General features: G+C 42.0%; 1 protein-coding gene across 6 annotated transcripts in view; it reads right to left on the bottom strand.

Moving 5' to 3' along the window:
- The window catches only part of TTC12 (tetratricopeptide repeat domain 12), a 220,595-nt gene that overhangs the window by 17,801 nt on the left and 180,707 nt on the right, over window positions 1-22,087 (bottom strand). For all 6 annotated transcript variants that reach the window (XM_085647350.1, XM_085647352.1, XM_085647351.1 and 3 more), the window contains 5 exons: window positions 20,257-20,320; window positions 18,276-18,410; window positions 4,658-4,762; window positions 2,119-2,187; window positions 200-301 (listed from right to left, as the gene is read on the bottom strand). In XM_085647350.1, coding sequence (XP_085503476.1) covers window positions 200-301; window positions 2,119-2,187; window positions 4,658-4,762; window positions 18,276-18,410; window positions 20,257-20,320 — 475 coding nt within the window. The remainder of the gene's footprint in view (window positions 1-199; window positions 302-2,118; window positions 2,188-4,657; window positions 4,763-18,275; window positions 18,411-20,256; window positions 20,321-22,087) is intronic.

The raw sequence follows: 22,087 nt of genomic DNA, 5'->3' as shown, positions 1-22,087 counted from the left end.
TATGTTATGATGTATACAATTCCATTGTTTAGGCAGTGTGTGCAAAATGTTTATTTGATAATTATGTCACCTTAACAGTTTATCGAAGCCTGCACTGCAAAACTGCAATGCTTCTACATCTCATTAACTACTAGGATCTACATTAGAGGTGACTTTGTTAGCCCATGGCATAACAATCAATTCTCAAGCAGAAAATTACCTTCAGGAAATGTATGAGTTTCTTCACAGCACCTCCTTTCACTGCTTCATCAACCGCCAGGGGACAATGTACTAGAAATCGGCTGAGCACACCAACAGATTTCTTCAAGAAAAATAAAACCAACAAAGCACAAGCTTCAACACGAGCAAGAAAATTCTCATTCTAGTTGTCTATTTGATGTCACTCAGATCCCCTTGGTGAAAATTATCCCCATAATTCACTGTTACCTATCTATAATTCTATAAGTAATACTACTTGCACATTAATAAAATACAGGAACCAAAGACGCCACATGCATTAGGTCAAATCATAAGTTATAACAATATTCATCAAACACTAATACCCAAGACCGAACAACAATCAAACTAGAAGAGGCCTGTAAAGTGTTCCTTATAATGCAGTCTAGAGAGGAACAAAGATTTGTTGTTTTTCATAAATAGGCAGTTGAAAGACACAGATCATAATCAGAGCCGGACTGGCCATAGCGGGCACCGGGCATTTCCCTGATGGGGCGCCAGGGTGGGGGCCAGTTTTGGGCCCCTGGGGGGGGGGGCTTGTTTGTTACAGGGACGTTTTTGAAGTATAGCTGCAATATTGGACCCTGTAACAAAATTGGCCAAAACCGGCCCAGGCAAACAGCTCGGAGGCACCCCCAACCCCCTGGGGGGTCAGCCGAGCACTTTACCAGGGCCGGTTTTGGTTCCCAGTCTGGCCCTGATCATAATCAATGTTACTGCATCAACATTTTGCAGAGACCCTTCCCTTTGTAAGCCAATTCTGGTGTTTTACTTATTAATTTAAGAAGAGCAAGGTATTGCCTTTTCTCTAGGATTAAAAGCCTCATATGTTTTACTCTGTATGGTGAGCAATTCTTGGCACTAAAACTTCAACAAACTATGTGAAATATGTGACTAAGAAAGGTTCTATTTGGTGACTTTTGAAAGGTATATATCACACAAATGTTTTAGAAGAAATTTCGTTACTTAAAAGGATGCACAGAACATTACAAACTCCTTGTGGGCCTTCAATTTGTGTGAGCGAGTACCAAAAAGTACAGCATATAGGATCTTAGAATGAAAATGTTAAATATATGCTGGTCTGAATGCACACAGGACCTTTTTTTTTTAACTTCAATCCATATTTGTATAATGCCAGTTAAAAACAACCAAGTAGGATTTATTTGGTACAGACTGATGACATCAGAGGTTGGGCAGAAACAGGGTCTTTACTCATCATTGTAGTTCCTCCAAAAGTGGTTCTGAGTCAAAGGCAAAAGCTGCTGGCATAATCCAAACTGGACAATACAACAGCAATAGTAAGTGGGATTGTCTGGGGAAAGCAAGAACATGTGTGACTTTACAGCAGACCTCTACTGTAATACAGATTGTAACTATAGTTGTGACTATAGTAGTAAACTGAATAGCTCAAAAAAAGCTTAGGGTGACACCTAAAATTCTTTCATTTTGTAATCTTCCCAAAATGTTTGTTACTTCTAGACTGCTTTCCAATTAAGTTTCAGCTCTAAAACTCACAGGCATACAAACATAAATAGATGGCACTGTACACAAAAACAATAGAGACAAAGCCCGGGACGGAGAGAATTGGGATTGTCACACGTGGGATAAGTGCCATGCAATGCCGTCATATCAAGTGATTGAGTTATAAAAAGATGGCTGTTAAACTGGGATCCTCATTCACATGATTATCACTTTATAAGTGCTACAAGTGGATCTTCAACATAATTTCAGAACAAGTGGCCACGGAATGAATGACTGAACCAAAAGGCCGAAGAAATAGAGGAAAAGCAATATCAAGCAGCTTAATCATTCAGTCACAGTCTAGGTCACCTCACCAATGGACCGTCAGCATACACACACACAACTATGAATTTAGGATTGATCAGTTATCGTTTTACTTACTGTCAGGATGCTTCCATTCTTACTATTTAGCAGGGCAAGGCATCTGCTGGTAACATCCAAGGCACATCCCTAGAAAACATAAACATCTGTATTGATAGCAACTCAAATTCCCTTAAAGAAATGTTCTCAAACTAGATTTCATATTTAAATCTGTCACACTTATCGCTGTGGTTTAACATAAGCTTAGCATGAAAAGCAGCATAACCGGCGAGTTGAAGAACACAAGATCCCCTTGAGTAGAATTGTATTCACATATTTTGCTTTATTCTTCTGCAGATTCCTGCTATAGAAGTATCCATCGGCATTAGAGTGGATCCAGAAAAGATTTTAGCATTTCATCCATAGTTTAATAGACAATGCAAGCCATTGATCTGTTAGGCAATTGTTTGCGGATTTTGTGGGGTGATGGTAGCTAAAGCTAATGTTTTAGCTCCACAGCACCCATGACAAATAAGTGGAGCCAAATTTGAGAACAAATACAATATTGCTTTATATGAGGAGAAGCAAGACTGTAATGAGGAACAGGCGGGAAGATATAGTATGCATCAGAAAACGATTGCCAGTGGGATATAATATGATCTTTGATTGGATGATTCTTCCCTCAGATTTATCATCAAAAAGTCTCCCACAACTCTGGTTATGCATTGTTGCCCCTCTTTGCAGCGTCTGCGGGAGGCCTGGGAGGGTGATGTAGGCCAGTTAGAGGAGGAGGACTGGACAGAAGCTCTGGCTTCCCCACGTGGGGCGGCTATTGCGATGCGCTTGCGACTTATCCAATTTAAATATCTTCACCGGGTTTACTTTAACAGGGTTAGGCTCTGGAGGGCGGGCCTGGTGGCTTCCCCGGAGTGTCTCCGTTGCGGGCGGGAGGAGGTGACCCTGATACATACCATATGGCACTGCACGGTGCTGGCTCGCTTTTGGAGGGGGGTACTAGCTTGTCTCTCAGAGGTTCTGAGGTGGGAGCTTCCGCACTCATCAAAATTAGTTCTCCTCCATGTGATGGAAGGGATCGGGGGCAACATCTATAAGCGACATCTCCTGCTCCTAGGCTTCACATTAGCAAAGAGAGATATAGCTAGGGCCTGGAAGGCGGTGGTTGCCCCATCGGTCTCGTCCTGGAAAAATGGCCTAGACTTTAGTATGGGCCTCGAGCTCCCCATCTTTGAGGCTAGAGGGTGCCCTAGGAAGCACTATAAGATCTGGAGGCGTTGGGCAGATTATCGGGGTCTGGAGCTGGAACCCCCGAGGGGGAACCGGGGTCGTGAACCAGAGTAGCCAGTTGACCTCTCCCGTTCCTTGCATTTCCCTATGTGTGGCTCACGATCCATTAATTGATAATGGTATGGTCGCTGTTGAGCTTTTGTGTGGACTGATAGCAGCCTAGGTCAGCTATATGTTGTTTCTGAATATGGAGACGGTGCACTGGGGGGTGGGGAGGTGGGTGGTTGGTTGGTTGGTTAAAGAAATTGATTCTATTTGCATCGCCTTTCATATTCTCCTGCTTTTCATTATGTAAAACGGTCAGTCATTGTTTTTTTTTGTGTCTCTTATGCGGCAGTTGTCGCTGGGATTCAGAGGTCTGCATTATATGTGCTATTTTGACAAATATAATCTGTTTTAAAAAAAAAAAAAAGTCTCCCACAAGAATGCTGACAATAAGATACAGGTCTGAGGAACACAACAGCACAGAGTTAAGAAAAGAAAATGCTGTAACATAGACCGCCCAAAACCAAGCATCATTTCTTGCAATAATTTTAACAAGTAATGCATTGTGAAGGTATAAAGAAAAAAACAAGATGCTGCCTGGCACTTTTACAAGACAGGCATGGACAAGTGGGAAGATTGAACAGGCACTGCTATATGCCGTGCTGTACCATCGCTCTTTGATGAATTTTAGCAATTATTTTCTGACACATTTAATGTTTTTAAATCATTGCTGCCTGATTTAGAGTTTCCTGCTGAAAAAATATATTCACCAATGTTTCCATATCACCGAGTGAAAAACTACAGTATTTGGCAATGCAGGCTTATCTTCCTCTGCCCTGTCTAGAAAATTGGCCTTTTTGTGTAATCCTCTGTATGAAAAATCCCTGCCTAAATATAAATTACTGGCCTTCATTTTTACATTAATTGAGTAAACTTTATACATAGCAAGCAAGTTACCAATCACCACCGACAACTACGGTAATCTGAAACTCAAGAGTAAGAAGAATCCTAGGAAGGCCAATTCAGCATTCCAAAAGTCCAAGGTTTGCAAAACATTAACCTTGATAGTAGATACAGTTATTTACAGCAGTTAGAAAGGGATCAAGTCCAGCATGAATCATTTTAAACAAGAAAGGCAAATTATTGTTACGGGCTGGTTTGGAGTCACCCATTTCTTCGTGCTAAATTTGATAAAGCGAGTCTATATCAGAAATTACCCAGGATCACACAACCAGTTCAAGAAGTAAAGCAGAAGTTGCAATTTACTTCTCCCGGTTCCAGAGTCCATCTTCCTCTTATATTGAATACTTCCCATTTGTAGGAACTCTACCTTCATTGCTTGAGTGGACTCCAGGGACATGTTGACCATCAGGCTGAGCAGCGCCAACAAGGTGTTCGAGCAGTCAGTGTCGTTGCTTGTCAGCTGGCATTCGTCCTGTTCAGAGAGAGGAAAAGGCCTGTGTTAACCACTATAGTAAAGTGTATTCTGCTGCTCCTGGAGGAATTAGCAGAGATCTCAGTGTGGACCGCTCTACACAAGGTGGTCTTACTTTAGAAGAGAAGATGCTGACAAAAACAGTGGCCTGCATCGCAGCACGCTCGTGGTGGTTTATAAATCCCCTACGCACTGTAGAACGTTGGCAGCATGCGGTGACTTAAAGAACGAGGTAGACGAGTGGAAAAAGGTACCTGAAATTACTAGTATGTGAACGTTTTGGGCTTCCCTTCTGTATGCTTCATTGAACTGTGTGGAAAAAACTGCTAACTGTATGTGATTTTTTAATGTCTGCGGTAGTTGGTTTTGCTGAGAAATAACAGATCATAAATTCATTTTCTGCAGGTATTTTCCATATATACGTAAGTGACCATTTAAAGGAGTTTTTAACTCACATTTAGCTGGAAAACAAGTATACGAGTGGGGTTAAATTGTAATATTTCACTGCAAAAAATTATTAGTGTCAGGACGGTGACCAAGGTGTATTTTGTAATTCCATGAAGCTCGCTCACTGAAGGAATAATAATTCTCCAGATTGAACATGAAATTAGAGACCGCCTTTATGAACTTTTAATACTGCTGCAGTATGAACCAGAGCTTTTTATCTGTCCCTGTACACTGCAGCTGCTTGCTGCGTCGTGTAACAATGGCAGAAAGTGACGTTTGGAAAAGGAAGTGAGGAAAAGGACAAAAGACAGCTCTAATTAAGTGCAAGGACCTTGACAATTGGGGGGGGGGGAGAGGGGGATGGGATGGGATGGTGACATAAGCAATGAAAGTAAGTGGCGCACTAAAAGAGTGCAAGCTAGAGAACCAAGCCAGGAATTCAAAAACCAAGCCCGCAAAGATATGGTCATGTTATGACAGGCCGGATGAGGAGGAGAAGGAAGGGGCTTTGGGAGAGGTGTGCAGCAGCAGAACAGAGGACTGGTCCATTGGTTGATATGGGAATGATGTAAATGACTGGAGTGTCTGAAAGGCCAGTATCACACACAGTCACATATGTCACACTACTGACTCTGACCCAGCATTAGCCTGTTCTAGTATCACACCTATTCCATGGTGTGTCTTTCATCCCCATGTTATTCTTTCCTTTTCCATTCCTCATCGCTCAACTTGCACATTTTCTCCCTTTTTTTCACTGACGTGTCCCTCGCCAGACTCACCTGTATCTCTTCCTCTCCTGCCGCCCCTTCCCTCTTTCCATCTCTCCACTCCCTCTCTGAAGCAGTCTACAGCTGCAGACGTTAGTCATTCATTCACAGCTTGGTTCAGCTCTGTTTTTGGGTCGAGGCTCACAAAGGGCCTCAGGTCAAGCTGGAGCAAGGCATCTGGCTCGAGCCCTCAGTGGCTGGCCATCTCTATGGGGCACTGGTGACATCAGTGGTACTAGCAGCAGCGCCCAGAAGTGCAAGTATTAATAGTGACCTGGGCAAGTTTCACACTAGATCTGACAGTGACAGGGGCCGAGGTGGCAGCAGCATGGACAATAACTGGTTCTGGTGACAATCACTGATGGTGAATGGGGCACCGGAGACATGGGCACTTGGGGCACGAGTCACACTAGCACTGACACACTAAGGATACTGGTGATATCTGCACTGAGTGGCCTGGGATACTAGCAAGAGAAGCATCAGAGCACTTTTCGCACTGGCATGACAACAAATGGCCACTGATGACACAACCACTCACAGTATCTGAGGCTCTAGTGAGACCAGCGTTAATGGTGACAGGGTACTGGTGACACTAGACCTGAGAGCGTCTTGGGAACTGGTGTCACTAGCAGCGATTGGAACTATGAGAAGTAGTGACATTAGCAATGGCGCACACTTCCACTAAAGGTTACTGGAGTGCTAGCACCGCTAGCTCCGATTATGGATGTAGTGCTGGTGAACCTAGAACTGATGGTGACAGAGGGCATTGCTGACACCAGCACTCACTATGCCAGAGAGCACTGCTGATAAAAGCGCTCATGAGGACTAGGGAACTACTGATAAAAGCACCGATGTGACAGAGAGTTGCTTACAGCCTTTCTGAGGGTGCCTGGGGCACTGAAGATACTAACACGGACTCCTAAGGTATCTGGAACACTTATGACACTACCAGTGCAATGGTGACTAGCAGCACTGACAGAGAATGGCTTACTGGTTACACAAGCATTAACAACGACTTTGGCACAGCTTGGTGATGGTCAAATACACCGTAGCCAAGAAAGGACACATCTATCTGGCTTTCATGGACCTCTCAGCAGCCTTTGACTGCGTTTCACATCCCAAATTATGGTCTGTTATGGAAACAATGGGCATAGATGAATCCATATTAACTTTCATCCGCCAGGTATTCTCGCAGGAATCACCTAGTGTCCTGTATGGTAGGGAAGGGGAGTGCACAAGTCCGTTCCAAATCGAGAGGGGGGGGGGGGGTTAGAAAGGGCTGCATTGTTGCCCCATTCCTCTTCTCGCTCTATACTAATGGGGTGGAGGCCGCTCTGTCGGGGTCTGCAAAGGATATTCCACACATGAACACTGGTCCTATTCCCATCCTCCTTTACGCGGATGACGCGGTTTTAATTGCAAGAACAAGAAGAGCATTGCAGGCCCTAATTGATCACGATATCAGATTTATGAAGCAAATGGACCTTAGAGTCAAGGAGGCAAAAACACAAATATTAGTGGCAGGACAGCGGTTAAAGAAATGTCCATCATTTTATATCAAAACACGCAGGCTGGAGATTATTCACACCTTTCCGTATTTAGGGATTTATTTTGATGAAAACTTATCATGGAACAGCATGGTAGTAAATTGAGGCTTATCCTTTGAAAATACTATAAGGGATAACTTTAGTTTTATGAAGAAACTAGGGTCTAAACCAATCCCAGAAATCCTGAAGGTGTATAAGGCTAAAGCAATATTAGTGGCCACTTATGGGGTAGGCATTTGGGGAATCGCTAATTGTGATACTCTCCAGCGCATTGCGGATGGCTTTTACTAAAGATTACTCTCCCTCCAGCGGTCATGTTCCAATTATAACTGCCACATTGAATTGGGGGCCCCATTCATCTGTGATACAATACGCTTAGGACCAATAAGCTGTGGCACTCCATCTGGAGGAGAGAGACGGTAGAATTAAACCAAAACATCCTGTTTGCCTAATGTTGGACCATGCTGATCAAATTAAATGGCTGAACTATGTCAAAACATCCTTTGGGGCACTGGGTTTTTTGGAACTCTATGAAACCCTACTAGCTGTAGGCAGATTACTAAAGTGAAGCTGAAGGATGTCTTCTGTCTGTAAGTTATGAGGCCAAAGAAGGAAGGTCTATCACTTGAAACCAACAGTAAATATCAATCAATTATCTCCCTCTATCCCTCGGGACATACATTCCTATCTGGCTCCGGTTTCCAACTTACAACACTGCTTCATACTAATTAGGTTCTGGCTAAATTACATCCCTAATGTTGGGATACCCGGATAACAGGCACTCACTACATGATCTATCCCCGTGCTTTTGTGATGGTTCATCTGTAAAATCGGATTTACATTTGGTGCTCTTTTGTAAATTTTATGAAGAGCCAAGGAGAAAATTTAATTTACCTCTTGCACGAAGACATAATTTTAGACAAAGCCGGGTAGCACTTTATTTAATTCAAATGCTTGGGGACCAGTTTGTGTGCAGTTGCACTGCACCGTTTCTGTGGTCAGCCTTTAGGCTGAGGAGAACTCAGCTGATACCTGCTCTTTTAGAGAATGGTTAAAGTAGATGATGTATTGTAACATTTAATGGAACTTGTTTTTAATGACATCCGCTTTTCTTTTTATTTGTAGATGAACAGTATCTGTTATTTTAGAGCTATTGTATGATGACATTGTTTACTTATGTACTTTATATGCAGGAATTTTGACTGATTTACTTTGGCACTAGTGACACTGACAGTGACTCGGGTACTGGTGAAACTAGCAGATCTTTACTTTAGCACTGACACACTGATGACACTTGCAATGACAGTGACTGGCGGCAGTGATGACACCAGCAGCGATGTGATTGGGCCTACTGGTGACACTGGCACTGACTGCAACTGAGGGTGCTGCTGATATCAGCACTCGTGGTGACTGAGGGCACTGGTGTCACTCAATGGATGATGCGTGAAGCACTTACAACACTATCACTAGAAATAACTGGGGCACTGATGGCACTCACCAGGCCAAAGGTTTAGTAAAACTAATACTGATGGTGACCAGGGCACTAGTGGCACCAGTCAGAATCCAGTCAGAGATGGAGATCGGAACAGTTTAGAAAGTCCTCCCCACAAAGCGCTGCATTGTCATACTAATGGCCGGCTGTGCTATACTGCTGCTAAATAACAATAGAATGACTAACACTAATGGCACTGGCACCACTCACACGGACGGTAACCGGGCCACTGGCGACAGAAGCACTAGTAGTGACTGGGGCACTGGCGACTGATCGGGACTAGGGCACAGGTGACACATCCACTGATGGTGACTGAGCCATTGGTAGGATTAGCACTGAGGCTCAATAGTATCAAGGGTGTGAGGGCACTGGTGACAACACTACTGTCAGTGAATTGGGCACTGGTGACATGTTGTAATCTCAAATAAACACCAACAACGTAGTTGAAGTACCAAGGTATAAGTACTTTATTGCGAGCACAGGAGTAGCGTTGGTGTTCCCAATGCAGCCAGCAAACAACTGCCTGAGAAGGAACACATCTACAATACATGCCATGGCAACCTTGGAACATGAAACTAGAATGTACATTTAAAGCACCATACACCAGAAAACATTTAAGTAAATGCCAAACATAACATATCCTCTTCCCTTTATCACTTTTCCAAACATAACATATCCTCTTCCCTTTATCACTTTTCCCAAAAGCTGTACAACAACAAAGACACAAGTAAATTGAATACTTATCTATCCCCACATACATAGTCTTGAAGGTACCTTGGTGGGCACCTAGATCTCTGCAGCCCCACTCTATTATTGATACCCTCCCCCCGATCTTGATTAGTCAGAGAAGATTGAGTTTTACACATTTCCTCATCACTGATGAATAAATAAGGATTTAAAGCACCATTATATTCAACTGTCACATCTTTTCCCTGAGTAACATCCTTCTTGTACAGAGCAACTCTTCTCAGATTCCAATTCTCTCCATTGTACAAAGTAACATGCCTACTGTGCACATTTTTAACTTTATATGGACCTCTAAATTTGGCAAACCCAGCCCCAATCCGTCCAGGCTTAACCTTTACCCAATCATTGGGTCTTATAGAAATATTATGTGGAGTTTTTTTACTCACCACCCCTTTGTCATAATCTAGATTAGCTAAACCAATACATTCCTTCATCCATGTCGGAGTTAATTTGGTACTGGCAGGACGCCCTCTCATGACAGCAAACGGAACTTTCCCTGACACCGTATTCACTGTTGTGCGATATGCCCACACCAAATCATTTACCATAAATTTCACATCCTTCCTGTTTACTATTGCCATTTGAATAACACCTTTCACCATGCGGTTTGCTCTCTCCACCACCCCATTTCCCTGTGGGTTATAAAAGGATGTTCTAGTGTGGACTATCCCACAAGACTTCAAGTAATGAGTCATCTCATGAGACGTCAATTGCGTGCCATTATCCGTAATTAACCTAACAGGGTATCCTTCTTCTTTGAAAATATTGGACAAAACACTAATGGTATTCTTCGTAGTGATCTCCCTTACAAACTCAACAATCAACCATTTGGACATCACATCAACAATCACTATCCCAAATTTTAATTCTGTACCCAAACCAACAAATGGGCCAATAAAGTCCAAACAAATAGTATGCCACTGTAACTCTGGAACATCTATTTTACCTACATCATGTTGAATGCCTACTTTCAACCTTTTGTCACTTTCTATACAGTCAGGACACCTCTCAACCCAATCAGATACTTGCTGATCCATTGCAGGCCACCAAAAATGTTCCCTTAACCTTTTCTTTGTAAGAGTTTGCCCCATATGGCCTTTGTGAGCTAATTTAAACAAAGAAAACCTCAAACCTTGTGGAGGAATACATTTGTCATCCTTCATGATGATATGACCTTCTTTATCAAACACCGAAAGCTCTTCCAAAACCTTCACAAAAGGCCTCACACCAATTGGAACTGTGCTCTCCCTCCTATTTCCCTTGGTAATTACATCTTTGACTCCTTGAAGGACTCCATCCTTCACCATATTGTCATTCCATTGATCCCTATCTATAGCACCATTACATAATTCCACTAACTCGTCAACAGCTGCAACCGCACCTTCATATTGGAATGCCTCAACCTTCATTTTGTCCACTCCATTCCAAGGTAAAGGCAGTCTGGACAACCCATCCGCCTGACAATTTCTCCATCCCGGAATATACTCAATCCTGTACAAGTATTCCTGTAAACGAGCTGCAAGTCTAGCTAGCCTTGCCGATCCTTTGCCTGCCCCACCAGGAGATAAGATCTTAATAAGAGGTTTGTGATCCGTCTGCAACGTAAACTGAAATCCCCACAAATACATCCGAAAATACTCAGCACCCCAGGCCGCTGCCAAAGCCTCTCTTTCAATTACCGAGTAATTTCTTTCAGAATTAGTCAAGGATCTTGAAGCAAATGCCACTGTTTTAATACCAGATGTATGTACCTGTGCCAATACAGCTCCTACACCCACCGCACTAGCATCTACCATGAGAACTGATTTTAATTTTGTGTCGAATGGAGTTAGAATCTTTGCTTCACAAATCACTTTTTTAATCATATCAAAGGTTCTTTGTTGGTCTATATCCCAAACAAATTTGTGACCCTTCCTTAGAAGTATTTTAATTTTCTCTGTCTTCTCTGCAAAATTCTGTACAAATTTAGCATAGTACTCAATGAGTCCTAAGAAGGATCTAAGCTGATCTTTGTCTGATGGTGCTGGAGCTTTCCTTATAGCCTCCACCAAATCACGTTTTGGTTTGATACAATCACATGACAAGGTATAACCTAGATACTCCACCTCTTCTACACCAAATTTGCACTTTTCTTTTTTAAGTGTTAAGCCCGCATTATCCATTTTGTGCAATACCTCTTTCAAGAACAAATCATGTTGTTCTTTTGTTTCCCCGAATACCAAAACATCATCTTGAAAATAAACAACATTTTTTGTATCTTCCAAAACTGAACCCATCATTCGTTGGAACACTCCAGCAGCGGATGCCAACCCAAACGGCATTCTCGTGAACTGGAAAATCCCCCCAGTCGTGATGAATGCTGTCAGTGGTTTCGATTCTGCATGTAATTTTATTTGGTGATACGCACTGCGCAGATCTAATTTTGAAAAATACTTCCCTCCTTTAAGAGATAGAATAAGTTCATTTATGTTTGGTAACGGGTAATTATCCACTACAATATTCTGATTTAGTGTGCGCAAGTCCACACAAAATCTGTAGCTTCCATCAGGCTTGCCTGTGATAACAACGGGTGAAATCCATCTCGATGTCTCAATCTATTCTATAATACCCTGTTCTACCATCTCACCTAGCATTCGTTTGACCTCTTGTCTCGCAATGATAGGTACCTTCTTAACCTTGTGTTGCATTGGTATAGCATCAGGTTTCAATATAATTTTATGAACATACCCTTTAAGTTCACCAATCCTATCTGCAAATATACTACTCATTCCTTCCACAATGGTATTCGTTGTAATCTCATCCACAATCATCACTTGGTGCTCAGATCTCGGGTTTAAAATTATGTGTAAGTCATATTGGTGTGCCCAACCCAAGATAGGTGGTCCACTGTGAGCCACATACACTTTCCCCTTTACCCATCTTTCATGAAAGTGAATATCCGCAACCATAAATCCAATGATATCTATTTTTTCCCCTTGATACCCCCCTGGGTTGATATCTTTGGGAGTAATTTTTCATCAGGCCCTGAATCCACCATTAATTCCACTTCCCTTCCGTGAATTGTGAATAATGCCTTTGGTCTTATTCTTCTTCCCACCGGGTCTACGACATTCTCGTCATCTACACACAGGATTTTATTTTTCCCTTCCACATCGCATAGTGATGTAATATTTCCTACCTCACTCTGCACTATTGACACCTTGGGTTTGTACGTTTTGCACATCTTATAGAAATGACCTTTACGACCACATTTCTTACATTCCTTGTCAATGGCATAGCACCTCTTATAATCTGCTGTATGGTAAGTGCTTCCACATCTAGTACACATTTTTTCATTTAATTTGCTAGTGTCCGAGTTTGAACTCGAGCTATTAGTGTATTTCTTCACATATACACCCTTTTTACTATTGACGTCAGTATTTTTATTAGCACTTAGTGCTGCCACCTCATCCTTATCTATGTACGTCACTTCCGCCGAGTTTTCTTTCTTTTCCATCTCCTTCATGCATGTCTCAGATTGCTCTACCACTTTAGCTATATCAATAGCATTGGACAATGTAGGATTCTTAGCCGCCCATAACCTTTCTTGCATTTTTTTGTTCCGACATTGTACAATAAATTGATCACGTATCATCTCTTCCCTCATGCCACCAAATTGACAATTTAGAGACAATTCTCGTAATCGTGTTACAAACTGGTCAATCGTTTCATCACATTTTTGTGGTTGCGTATAAAATTTGTGCCTACACATTACTATGTTTATTTCTTTAGCATACTGTTTCTTAAGTCTTTCTTTCGCTTCTAAATAGACATTAGTTAAAACCCTTCCTTCTGCATCCACCCCAACTGGCAAAAATTTAAAAGCATGCTGTCCCTCTTTGCCTAATGTACTTAATAACAAAGCTTTCTTCCTTGAAGCACTGAAATCCTTACCATCAAGGGCTTCTATATAATTTTCAAATATTTCTATCCACTCATCCCACTCGATAGGAGGATCTCCAGGTTGTTGTAAGAATAACGGTGGTGCTATTACAGTGGGATTATCCATTATACTGTATGATAAAATTCAATTACAACAATCACCCCGTACAATAGTTTGAAACAACTACACACTCAAGGAGAGAAGAAAGAGAAAAAAAATATATAATAATTTCCTTTGCCTATGCTTTTTTTTTAAACTCAAATAGTATTCGATATTCATTTCAACCAGTTATTTCAATATACCCATATGGTGGATGTCAAACCAATTTACATACTCTCGACAGACTGTGCAAGCATCGATGACTCAATGTTCTGGAATTCCGACTTGAATACAAGCGATATCTGCGTAGTACTGTTTCTTTGGTAGAAGTTTGTTTTCTTTTAGTCACACCAATGTATCCGTAACGCTTGCGTGAATGCGCACGAAAGATTAGTTTCCTAGGATACAGCACAACAAATATGGCCGCACACCTTACGTGATCACGTATTCACGCTTAAACGTATGCGTTCCAGTGACTCTCTATACGTCACAGCAGCTTGAGAACTCTGGCATGAAGACACTCATCAGATTCCTCCCGTCGAACTTTCAATCCGCGTGCCGATGTTATCATTCAGAAATTCAGGTAACGGTTGCACTCGTAGTTCGTTTCTGATCCAAACTTCTTACCAGCACATAGTTTTTTTTTTTTTTATAATCCACGAAATCACCACACCAATTGTTTCCGAAAACTGAGCCACTTCTATAGTATCAAAGTCACATTACTCACTCCGATTTCCTCCTCGGATATACACGAAGTTAGTAAACCAGTCACGGTGATATGTTGAACATGTTTCTCGTTTTCTGCGAATACTTCCAACACCTTCACCTTCCACTCGATTTACTTAATTTCCAAGACTTCGTCGTGTTAGGTCGATTCCTTAACGCCGCGTGAGTTCGAATCTACCAACGCTGTTTTCACTCCGTGCACTACTTGCTGGCCAACTGTCGCCAATGTTGTAATCTCAAATAAACACCAACAACGTAGTTGAAGTACCAAGGTATAAGTACTTTATTGCGAGCACAGGAGTAGTGTTGGTGTTCCCAATGCAGCCAGCAAACAACTGCCTGAGAAGGAACACATCTACAATACATGCCATGGCAACCTTGGAACATGAAACTAGAATGTGCATTTAAAGCACCATACACCAGAAAACATTTAAGTAAATGCCAAACATAACATGACACCATCATTTATGGCGACTGGGGCACTAGTGACATAGTACAGACAACGAATGGTGCATTTCTGAAACAAGCCTTGATAGTGACTGTGGGCAATGGTTACAATAGCCCCAAGAGAGGCTGAGGGTAGTGGTGACAAAACCTTTAAGGCAACCCAGCAGTGACCGTGAAATCCCATAAGTGACAGGGGTATGTGACAGTGCATGTGGATCTGGTGATACTGGCACTGACAATTATTGAGGGCACAGGTGACTTGGGCACTTGTGCCACTAGCACTGATAATGAATGAGGCACTGGTGACACTAGCAGTGACAGTTATTAAGAGCACTGCTACATTATACCAATGATTAGGTTAAACACAGGCATCAGATTACAAGAGCACGGTTAGCGGAAAGTAAGTGATGGAGTGATCAGTGGTGCCAAATGGAGGGTTCTATGCCCCAGGACAAAGGTGTCTGTGTAACCCAGAGTGATCTTTTACACCACCGTTCCTGGTCTAGATGTATGTGAACACTGCATGCAGTCCAGGTATAGCTGATCTGACCCGAATCAGTATCCTCTGTGTAACATTTAGGAGGCAGGGAGTGTCCTTATAATTATGATAGTCCCTAATTCGAATAAGTGCTGCAAGAATACACGCAGCATAAAATCTCTAGTTGGGGATTCTGATACCGATGTCCTCCATTATTGACTGTATTCTTGTTTGGACTTCGAGGTCACACCAAATTTGATTGTTTCTTAGAGTACTAGCCAAAAAGGCCATAGCAGTGTTTTCATGTTGAAGGATCCACCTGTCCTGACAACTAATTTGATGATGTACCAAGAAAAGGTAGTGGGAACCACTGGCCAATGTATCTCAAGAACATGGCAATAGGCCAACATCTGCTTATGTTTTAAAGCTGAACACATTGCTACACTTGGCAAATAAATGTTTGGCCATCTGACTATAACAAGGTAAACAATTAAATTGATTCTTGTAAAAACTCTGGACTTGAGCTGTACCAGGCGGAGTTAGCTAAATAATAAAATATGCTATTTATGAACTTATTTGCAGCAAACAACAACGTGGACGGACCAATAGGGGGTCCAAATGTTAGGATGACATACACTGGAATGGGAAAAAAAAAAAAGTTTTTTTTAGAAGAAACCTCACCCACCAACTTAGTTGGTGGCATGCTTCATCATCGGGTTCCCAGCCGGGCTGCCGAGTGCAACCCTGCTGTGCTGCGACACCTGAATTACAGCGGAGCGGGTTTTGGTTTTTGTGAGTGAAGAGGGATTGCTCAGGGTGTGGTATAAAAGTACCTCTAGGATGACCAATAAGTAACTTTATTCTTGAGTTCTAGGGCACGGTTAAAATAGGGCGGGATATTGTGAAGATACGATTGATCTTCTTTATCCCACTCAAATGGTTGACATGTTTCAGCCTCGACAGGAGGTGCTGAGGCTTTCTTCAGGACCAAAACAGGTGAGTTAGTGAGTATATTTCAGCACACGCGCTTAGGTGTGCTGTGGTGCAGTGATGTTACCGTACTTACGGCTCCCACCGTCAGGAATAGCATGAGAGCTACAAGGAATTTGCAGCCGTTAATGATCCCGGAGGGACCAGACTCCTGTAGTCACACATTCGTCAAGGATGTTCGACCGCCTCTGATACTGGGTACTTTGGGTAAAAACCAAAACCCACTTCGCAGTAATTTAGGTGTCGCAGCACAGCTGGGTTGACTCGGCAGCCCAGCTAGGAACCCGATGATGAAGCATGGCACCAACTAGGTTGGTGGGTGAGGGTTCTTCTAAAAAACCTAATGTTTTTTTCCCCATTCCAGTGTATGACATTGCGTCATCCTAACATTTGGATCCCCTATTGGGTCTGTCCACATTGTTGTTTGCTGATTTAATCAGGGGAGAAGGACGTTTCCTTTATTTTTCCTCGCTCTCTCTTTGTTGTTATTATTGAACTTATTTGCATACATTGATGATTTCTCCTAATCAAAGACAAGAGATTAAAACATAAACCAAGGAATATAAACATATTTCTAACATGAAGAGTAAACCCGAATTCGACATCTCAATGCGTTGCTGTTCTTGGAGTTCAGAGCAACTGAGAAAGGAAATTCAACAGCTCCATTAGTGTTAGATGACTGTAATTGTGCAACAAGCCTTAATGTAGTAGGAAGTAGCTTGAATTTCCTAGTTAGCAAGGAGTGGTGTATTAACATCTTCTAATGCAGATAAAGGCAGATTGCAGGTCATATCTTTGCAACAGGAAAGGTCAGTCGGATGGAACCAAGTGCCCAGGAATCAGCACGACTAACCCGAGACATTGCGACCAGCCTTAAAGTCATAAGTAGTAGGTTAATTGTTGCGTAAAGTGTGCCTACAGCACCCAAGGCTACAGATTTTGGATGAACAGGCTAAGCAAAGGTTCTGCTCTGCCAGGGCAGCCTTAAGCTGCCGCAGTCCAGCTCGCTCTATAAACACAAACTGCTGACTGAAGCCGACATTCAGAGAAGCTGAAGTACGAGATGCCATGGACAGGAAATTACACCTATTGGCTATTGTTTCAGATCAAAGGGATCTTGTTAAAGGTGATGGAAGAGTTAAATGGGGACACTGGGATAGTGGGAAGGAAAAAGACAGAGGAGATCTGAAGAAAATTAACTGGTGGAACCACATAAAAGGAGTTTTTCGCGAGGCTCACAAGTCAGAGAAGAGCTGGGCCAAGATTGCACAAAATGAAAAAGACCATATCTATGTCCTAGCGGAGACAAGGAAAGCAGGGTAAGCCTCCTGTAGCCATATTGTTTCTTTTTATCCTAAAATGCCATTTACTATTAATACCGAAAGTAGTAGTTGTCTGAGAAAAAATTCTAAATGGTCAGGGGGATACCTCCTTATGTAAACCAGAAAGAGGACAGATCTCTGGAAACTAAGAGATAGAGGGGTGAGGACAGAAGGTTAGCAAGAGGCAGGTAGATCTGCTCTTGCGCTGTCAGGGCGGCAGCTGATCAAGCGCAGTCTCTCACCCTCACATGTGCAGGGTGACAATTCTTAGTACAATTATATTTTGCACACCTCTATCAAAAAACGCATCCACCATAGTACCAGATGCTATGTTCCATAACACAATAACCTCAGTTCGGTGGTCATCCCACAGGACATGAAGCACTACCCACATAATCCCAAAACAAATACAAAACCCTTCGAACCACACACCCTATATGGTGTAGCTTGCTATCCATGTGGGTAAGGGCTTCAACATCCCCACATAAGGGTAGCAAGCATGATAGAAATAATAAAAGACAATACTCACCACAGCCCCAAGGCACGCCTTCCAGAGATCTTCAGAGTCGGACATCTGCAGACGGATACCGGCATCCAGACTCAGGCTTAGCATAACAGCTATGCATTCAGGCACAACAGCAGTGGTCACCATTTTCACATTTTTCTTAAAGAAAATTTAAGAGGAATTAAATCTTTATCTGTAGAGCGCACTCATGCTGGTAAGTCACTGACAAGGTTTATCAACTACGAACGTCACTGATGCTGCCAGAGGGCCAGATTGTACATAGTAACCACCATGCAACGCATGATCAAAAAAGGTGCTCTCAAAGTATCTGCCAAATGATTTACAGCAATAAACTTTGATCAAGATGTAAAACAAATTGTCAAAAAGTAAACATTTGAGCGTTCCCAGAAAGAACACAAAATGCATAGTCAAATGGGACATACATGTGAATTTGTGTGTATTTTTTTGTAAAGCACATGTTCACCCTGACGGGTATCTTGATGCTGAATACCAGATGTTTATTGTTACCAAACCCAATGGTACTCATTTTATCGACCTCTGAAGGATGAAAGGCTGACTGGACCTTCCTGGATTTGAACCAGTGACCATGAGGTCGAACACAGGTCCACACAGTGGACGCATTAGACCACTGAGCCTCCAGACCCGGCATAAACCACTTATAAAATACTCCATGTACTTCAAAGTGGCATATTTGAATGATATCTTTGTTACTTTCAATTTATAATGCCCTTTATCCTGGCACATGATCATTTTTGGCATCGAATCTACAGAAACAAGATTGGCAGTGTGCAAACAACTGAAGGAAACCAAGGTATGGGAGAGTTTGGTACGGATACCTCACGGAGAATTTTAGAAGACTAATGGTGAAATAGAATATGTATCAATAGACGAGAATTGTACTACAGAGAACAGCGTCCACAGATATCCTTCTGTAAGAAATGCAAAGATAGCTACCAAGGTACTTCTGAAAAATAATATTAATAAAATAATAAAATACTTAAAAAGGGTGTAAGCAAAAGTGAGGCATTGATCGACATTGAAATAGTAGCATTTTTTTTTTAGGCAGATTCTGCCTTGGTGGCGTGGGATTTTATACCTTCGTGAATATGGAATTCCTATGGTAAAATAGACATGCAGCGAACTGAAAATAAAATAAATTGCAGGCATGTTTTGCCCTAACTGGATTGATAAACATTTAAGTTAGGAAAATCGGCATTACAAAGGAACATTTGGGTATGATTTCAATATATTTTCTTGGATGGTATATATTGTAATATGTATTGCCTTTTTGTCTCGTCAATGTATTAGTTAAAAATTATATTTGAAAAAGATGCAACCTTTGACTATTGAGAGGGAACAGCCCTCACAATGTATACTAAAAATACCCAAAAGCAAAAGGCCAAAAGTGTGACTCTCCAAAGCCTGGATATTTGGAGGAAGCTTTGAAACTCTCTTACCCTTTCTCAGTGTACTTCTTCCCAATGGGCTATCACACAAAAACCTGTACTTATGTTTACTGTCCATTCTAATTGAATCAGCAATGCAATGTTGGCATCTCCCTCAAAACAATAAAGTGACAGTGGCCAATAATGGCCGTGTAAGCCTTCTGCTCCATATTTCAAAGCTCGCCTTCTGTTCATCTTTCTTTAATGTCTCATCAGTGGATAAGATGTTCCTATAGCATTATGTCCTTTCTTTCCACACTATGGCAGTGATTAAAGACACGCTACGAAGTCATACGCTTTTGTCTGCTGTTTGGGCCAAAGGCTTAATTAATGCACCTTTAACAACAAGTACAGCTTGAGTCAGTGGGCAATAATGCAACATTATATGGTCATACTATAAGGACGAAGATAATGCGATGCGCTTCTGTGCTCATGCAACCAGCAGGCTTTAAACCATCCCATATTGCCTAGCACTGTTTTCACAAATAATTTTTTACCAAGGTGACATATTTAAGCTGCATAAATGCATTCTTACTTACCAGCACATCTAGGAAAGAAGGCAAAGCAGTCTTGGAAAAGTTTGACTGATAGTGAATTTTGAACCTTGCGAAGAAGAAAAGGAAACAACAGCTCCGTCAGGGTCAGTTGGCAATTCTTTCATAGCGTTATTTCACAGCAAAGTTTAAACTATTTAGAGAAGATAATAGATTTGCAATTTACTATGTACAAATGAACTCATTTCTGCCATGAACCACCTCTGGCTCTATTGGTCCCACCATAGCTTAATCAAACAATTTAATTCATCAATCATTAATTTTGACCTGAACTCATCAGTTGTGGAGAGTTTTCCCTCTTTTGTTGAAGTAGGCTATGTATCCCGGAGACATTCTGTGTAACCTAGTGTTGCTTGCCCTGGTGGACATTAGAACAAGTTGTAAGCAATGAAGCTTCCATTATTGCAAATTTGATAAATGCCTCACTTGTTCATTGGTCACTTTGTGATAAATTCCAAACAAGCAGTAGTCACACCTCTTTAAAAAAAAATCACACTTAAAAAGTGACCTTCCACCAACTTCTAAATGATAAGGGTACATTAATTGGGAAAGCACTGGTCCTATGTGTACCACAGTTTGTAGAAAATAATAAACTGCTTCACCTTTGTCAAATGGGGTTTAGACTGGCAAATGAACCAACACACTATAATTGATCCTGATGAACTCTAGCTTGATTTTACACTGACATTTAACACCACTGATGACAACATCATATTAGCTACCCTGCAGAAAGTGGGCATCAAAGGGGATAGTTTAGGCTGGATTGATCATTTCTGCATGGGTCAGATTCTGTATATAGCTTTTGCCTCTCTTTTCCTCCAGCCCTCACTTGTGGCGTTCCTCCAGCTTTTTATCTCAGCACTCTCTTTTTCAATCATTATACTCGTATGCTTTCTGACCTCTGATTCATTAACTCTGCAATTTTACATGTACCTGTACAACACCCTAAACCTGTTTCCATCCCGGACAGTGTAACAGCTTGTCTATCCACTCTTTGATCAATATCCTAAAATCAAACATTAAAAAATCAATTGTTTGCAGCTAGCAAATGAACAGGGGTGTGTAGAAATGTGCCTCTTTTTGCATGGTTACCCCCTACATTTTTGCCATATACATGATGCCAACTTGACTGAGTGTGCCCTGGGTTCCTGTCAATCAGGTTCCCAGAGCCTGTGTTTTTTCCCAAAACTGTACCTTTGTCTCCACAATTGGCATGCGTCTGGGCCACATGTAAGTCCCCTGTAAAAGGTACCCCTTGTACCAAGGGCCTTGTGACCAGAGAGGACCTCTGAGGGCTGCAGCATGTATTATTTCACCCTAGGAGACCCCTCACCTTAACACCCACACACTGCCATTGCAAACTGCTTGTTGTGGTGCAGACCAAACTGAAGAGTCGACAAGCTATAGTGTCTATGCCGTTCACAGAAATTGCAAGTGCAATAATGCATTTTGAATACATAGGCTGGGAGTTTGTCAGCATGAACTCCACGGCTCCATGATGGCTTTACTGAAGGCTGAGAAGGGTGGTACCAAACTTCTCAGAACATTAAATCCACACTGATGCCAGTGTTGGAATTAATGTAAAATGCACTCAGAGGGCACCTTTGAGATGCCCCCTGAAAAAACCAACAAACCCTGGTGTGGTTCCTGAATGCCTACACGCTATCTGCTACCACCAGACAGGTTTCTGGATCCCTGGGTAGAGAGCCCTCAGCTCTCTGGGACCTGAAACAAAGCACATCCTGGGCAGAGGTGTAAAGCCTCCTCCCCCAGGATGGGCAGAGTCCACGAAGAGGAAGCTTCAATGGCTTGCTGC

Source organism: Triturus cristatus, chromosome 3_2 (genome assembly GCF_964204655.1).
Source record: "Triturus cristatus chromosome 3_2, aTriCri1.1, whole genome shotgun sequence".
Lineage (NCBI taxonomy): Eukaryota > Metazoa > Chordata > Amphibia > Caudata > Salamandridae > Triturus > Triturus cristatus.
This window is presented reverse-complemented; position numbering and strand designations above follow the sequence as displayed.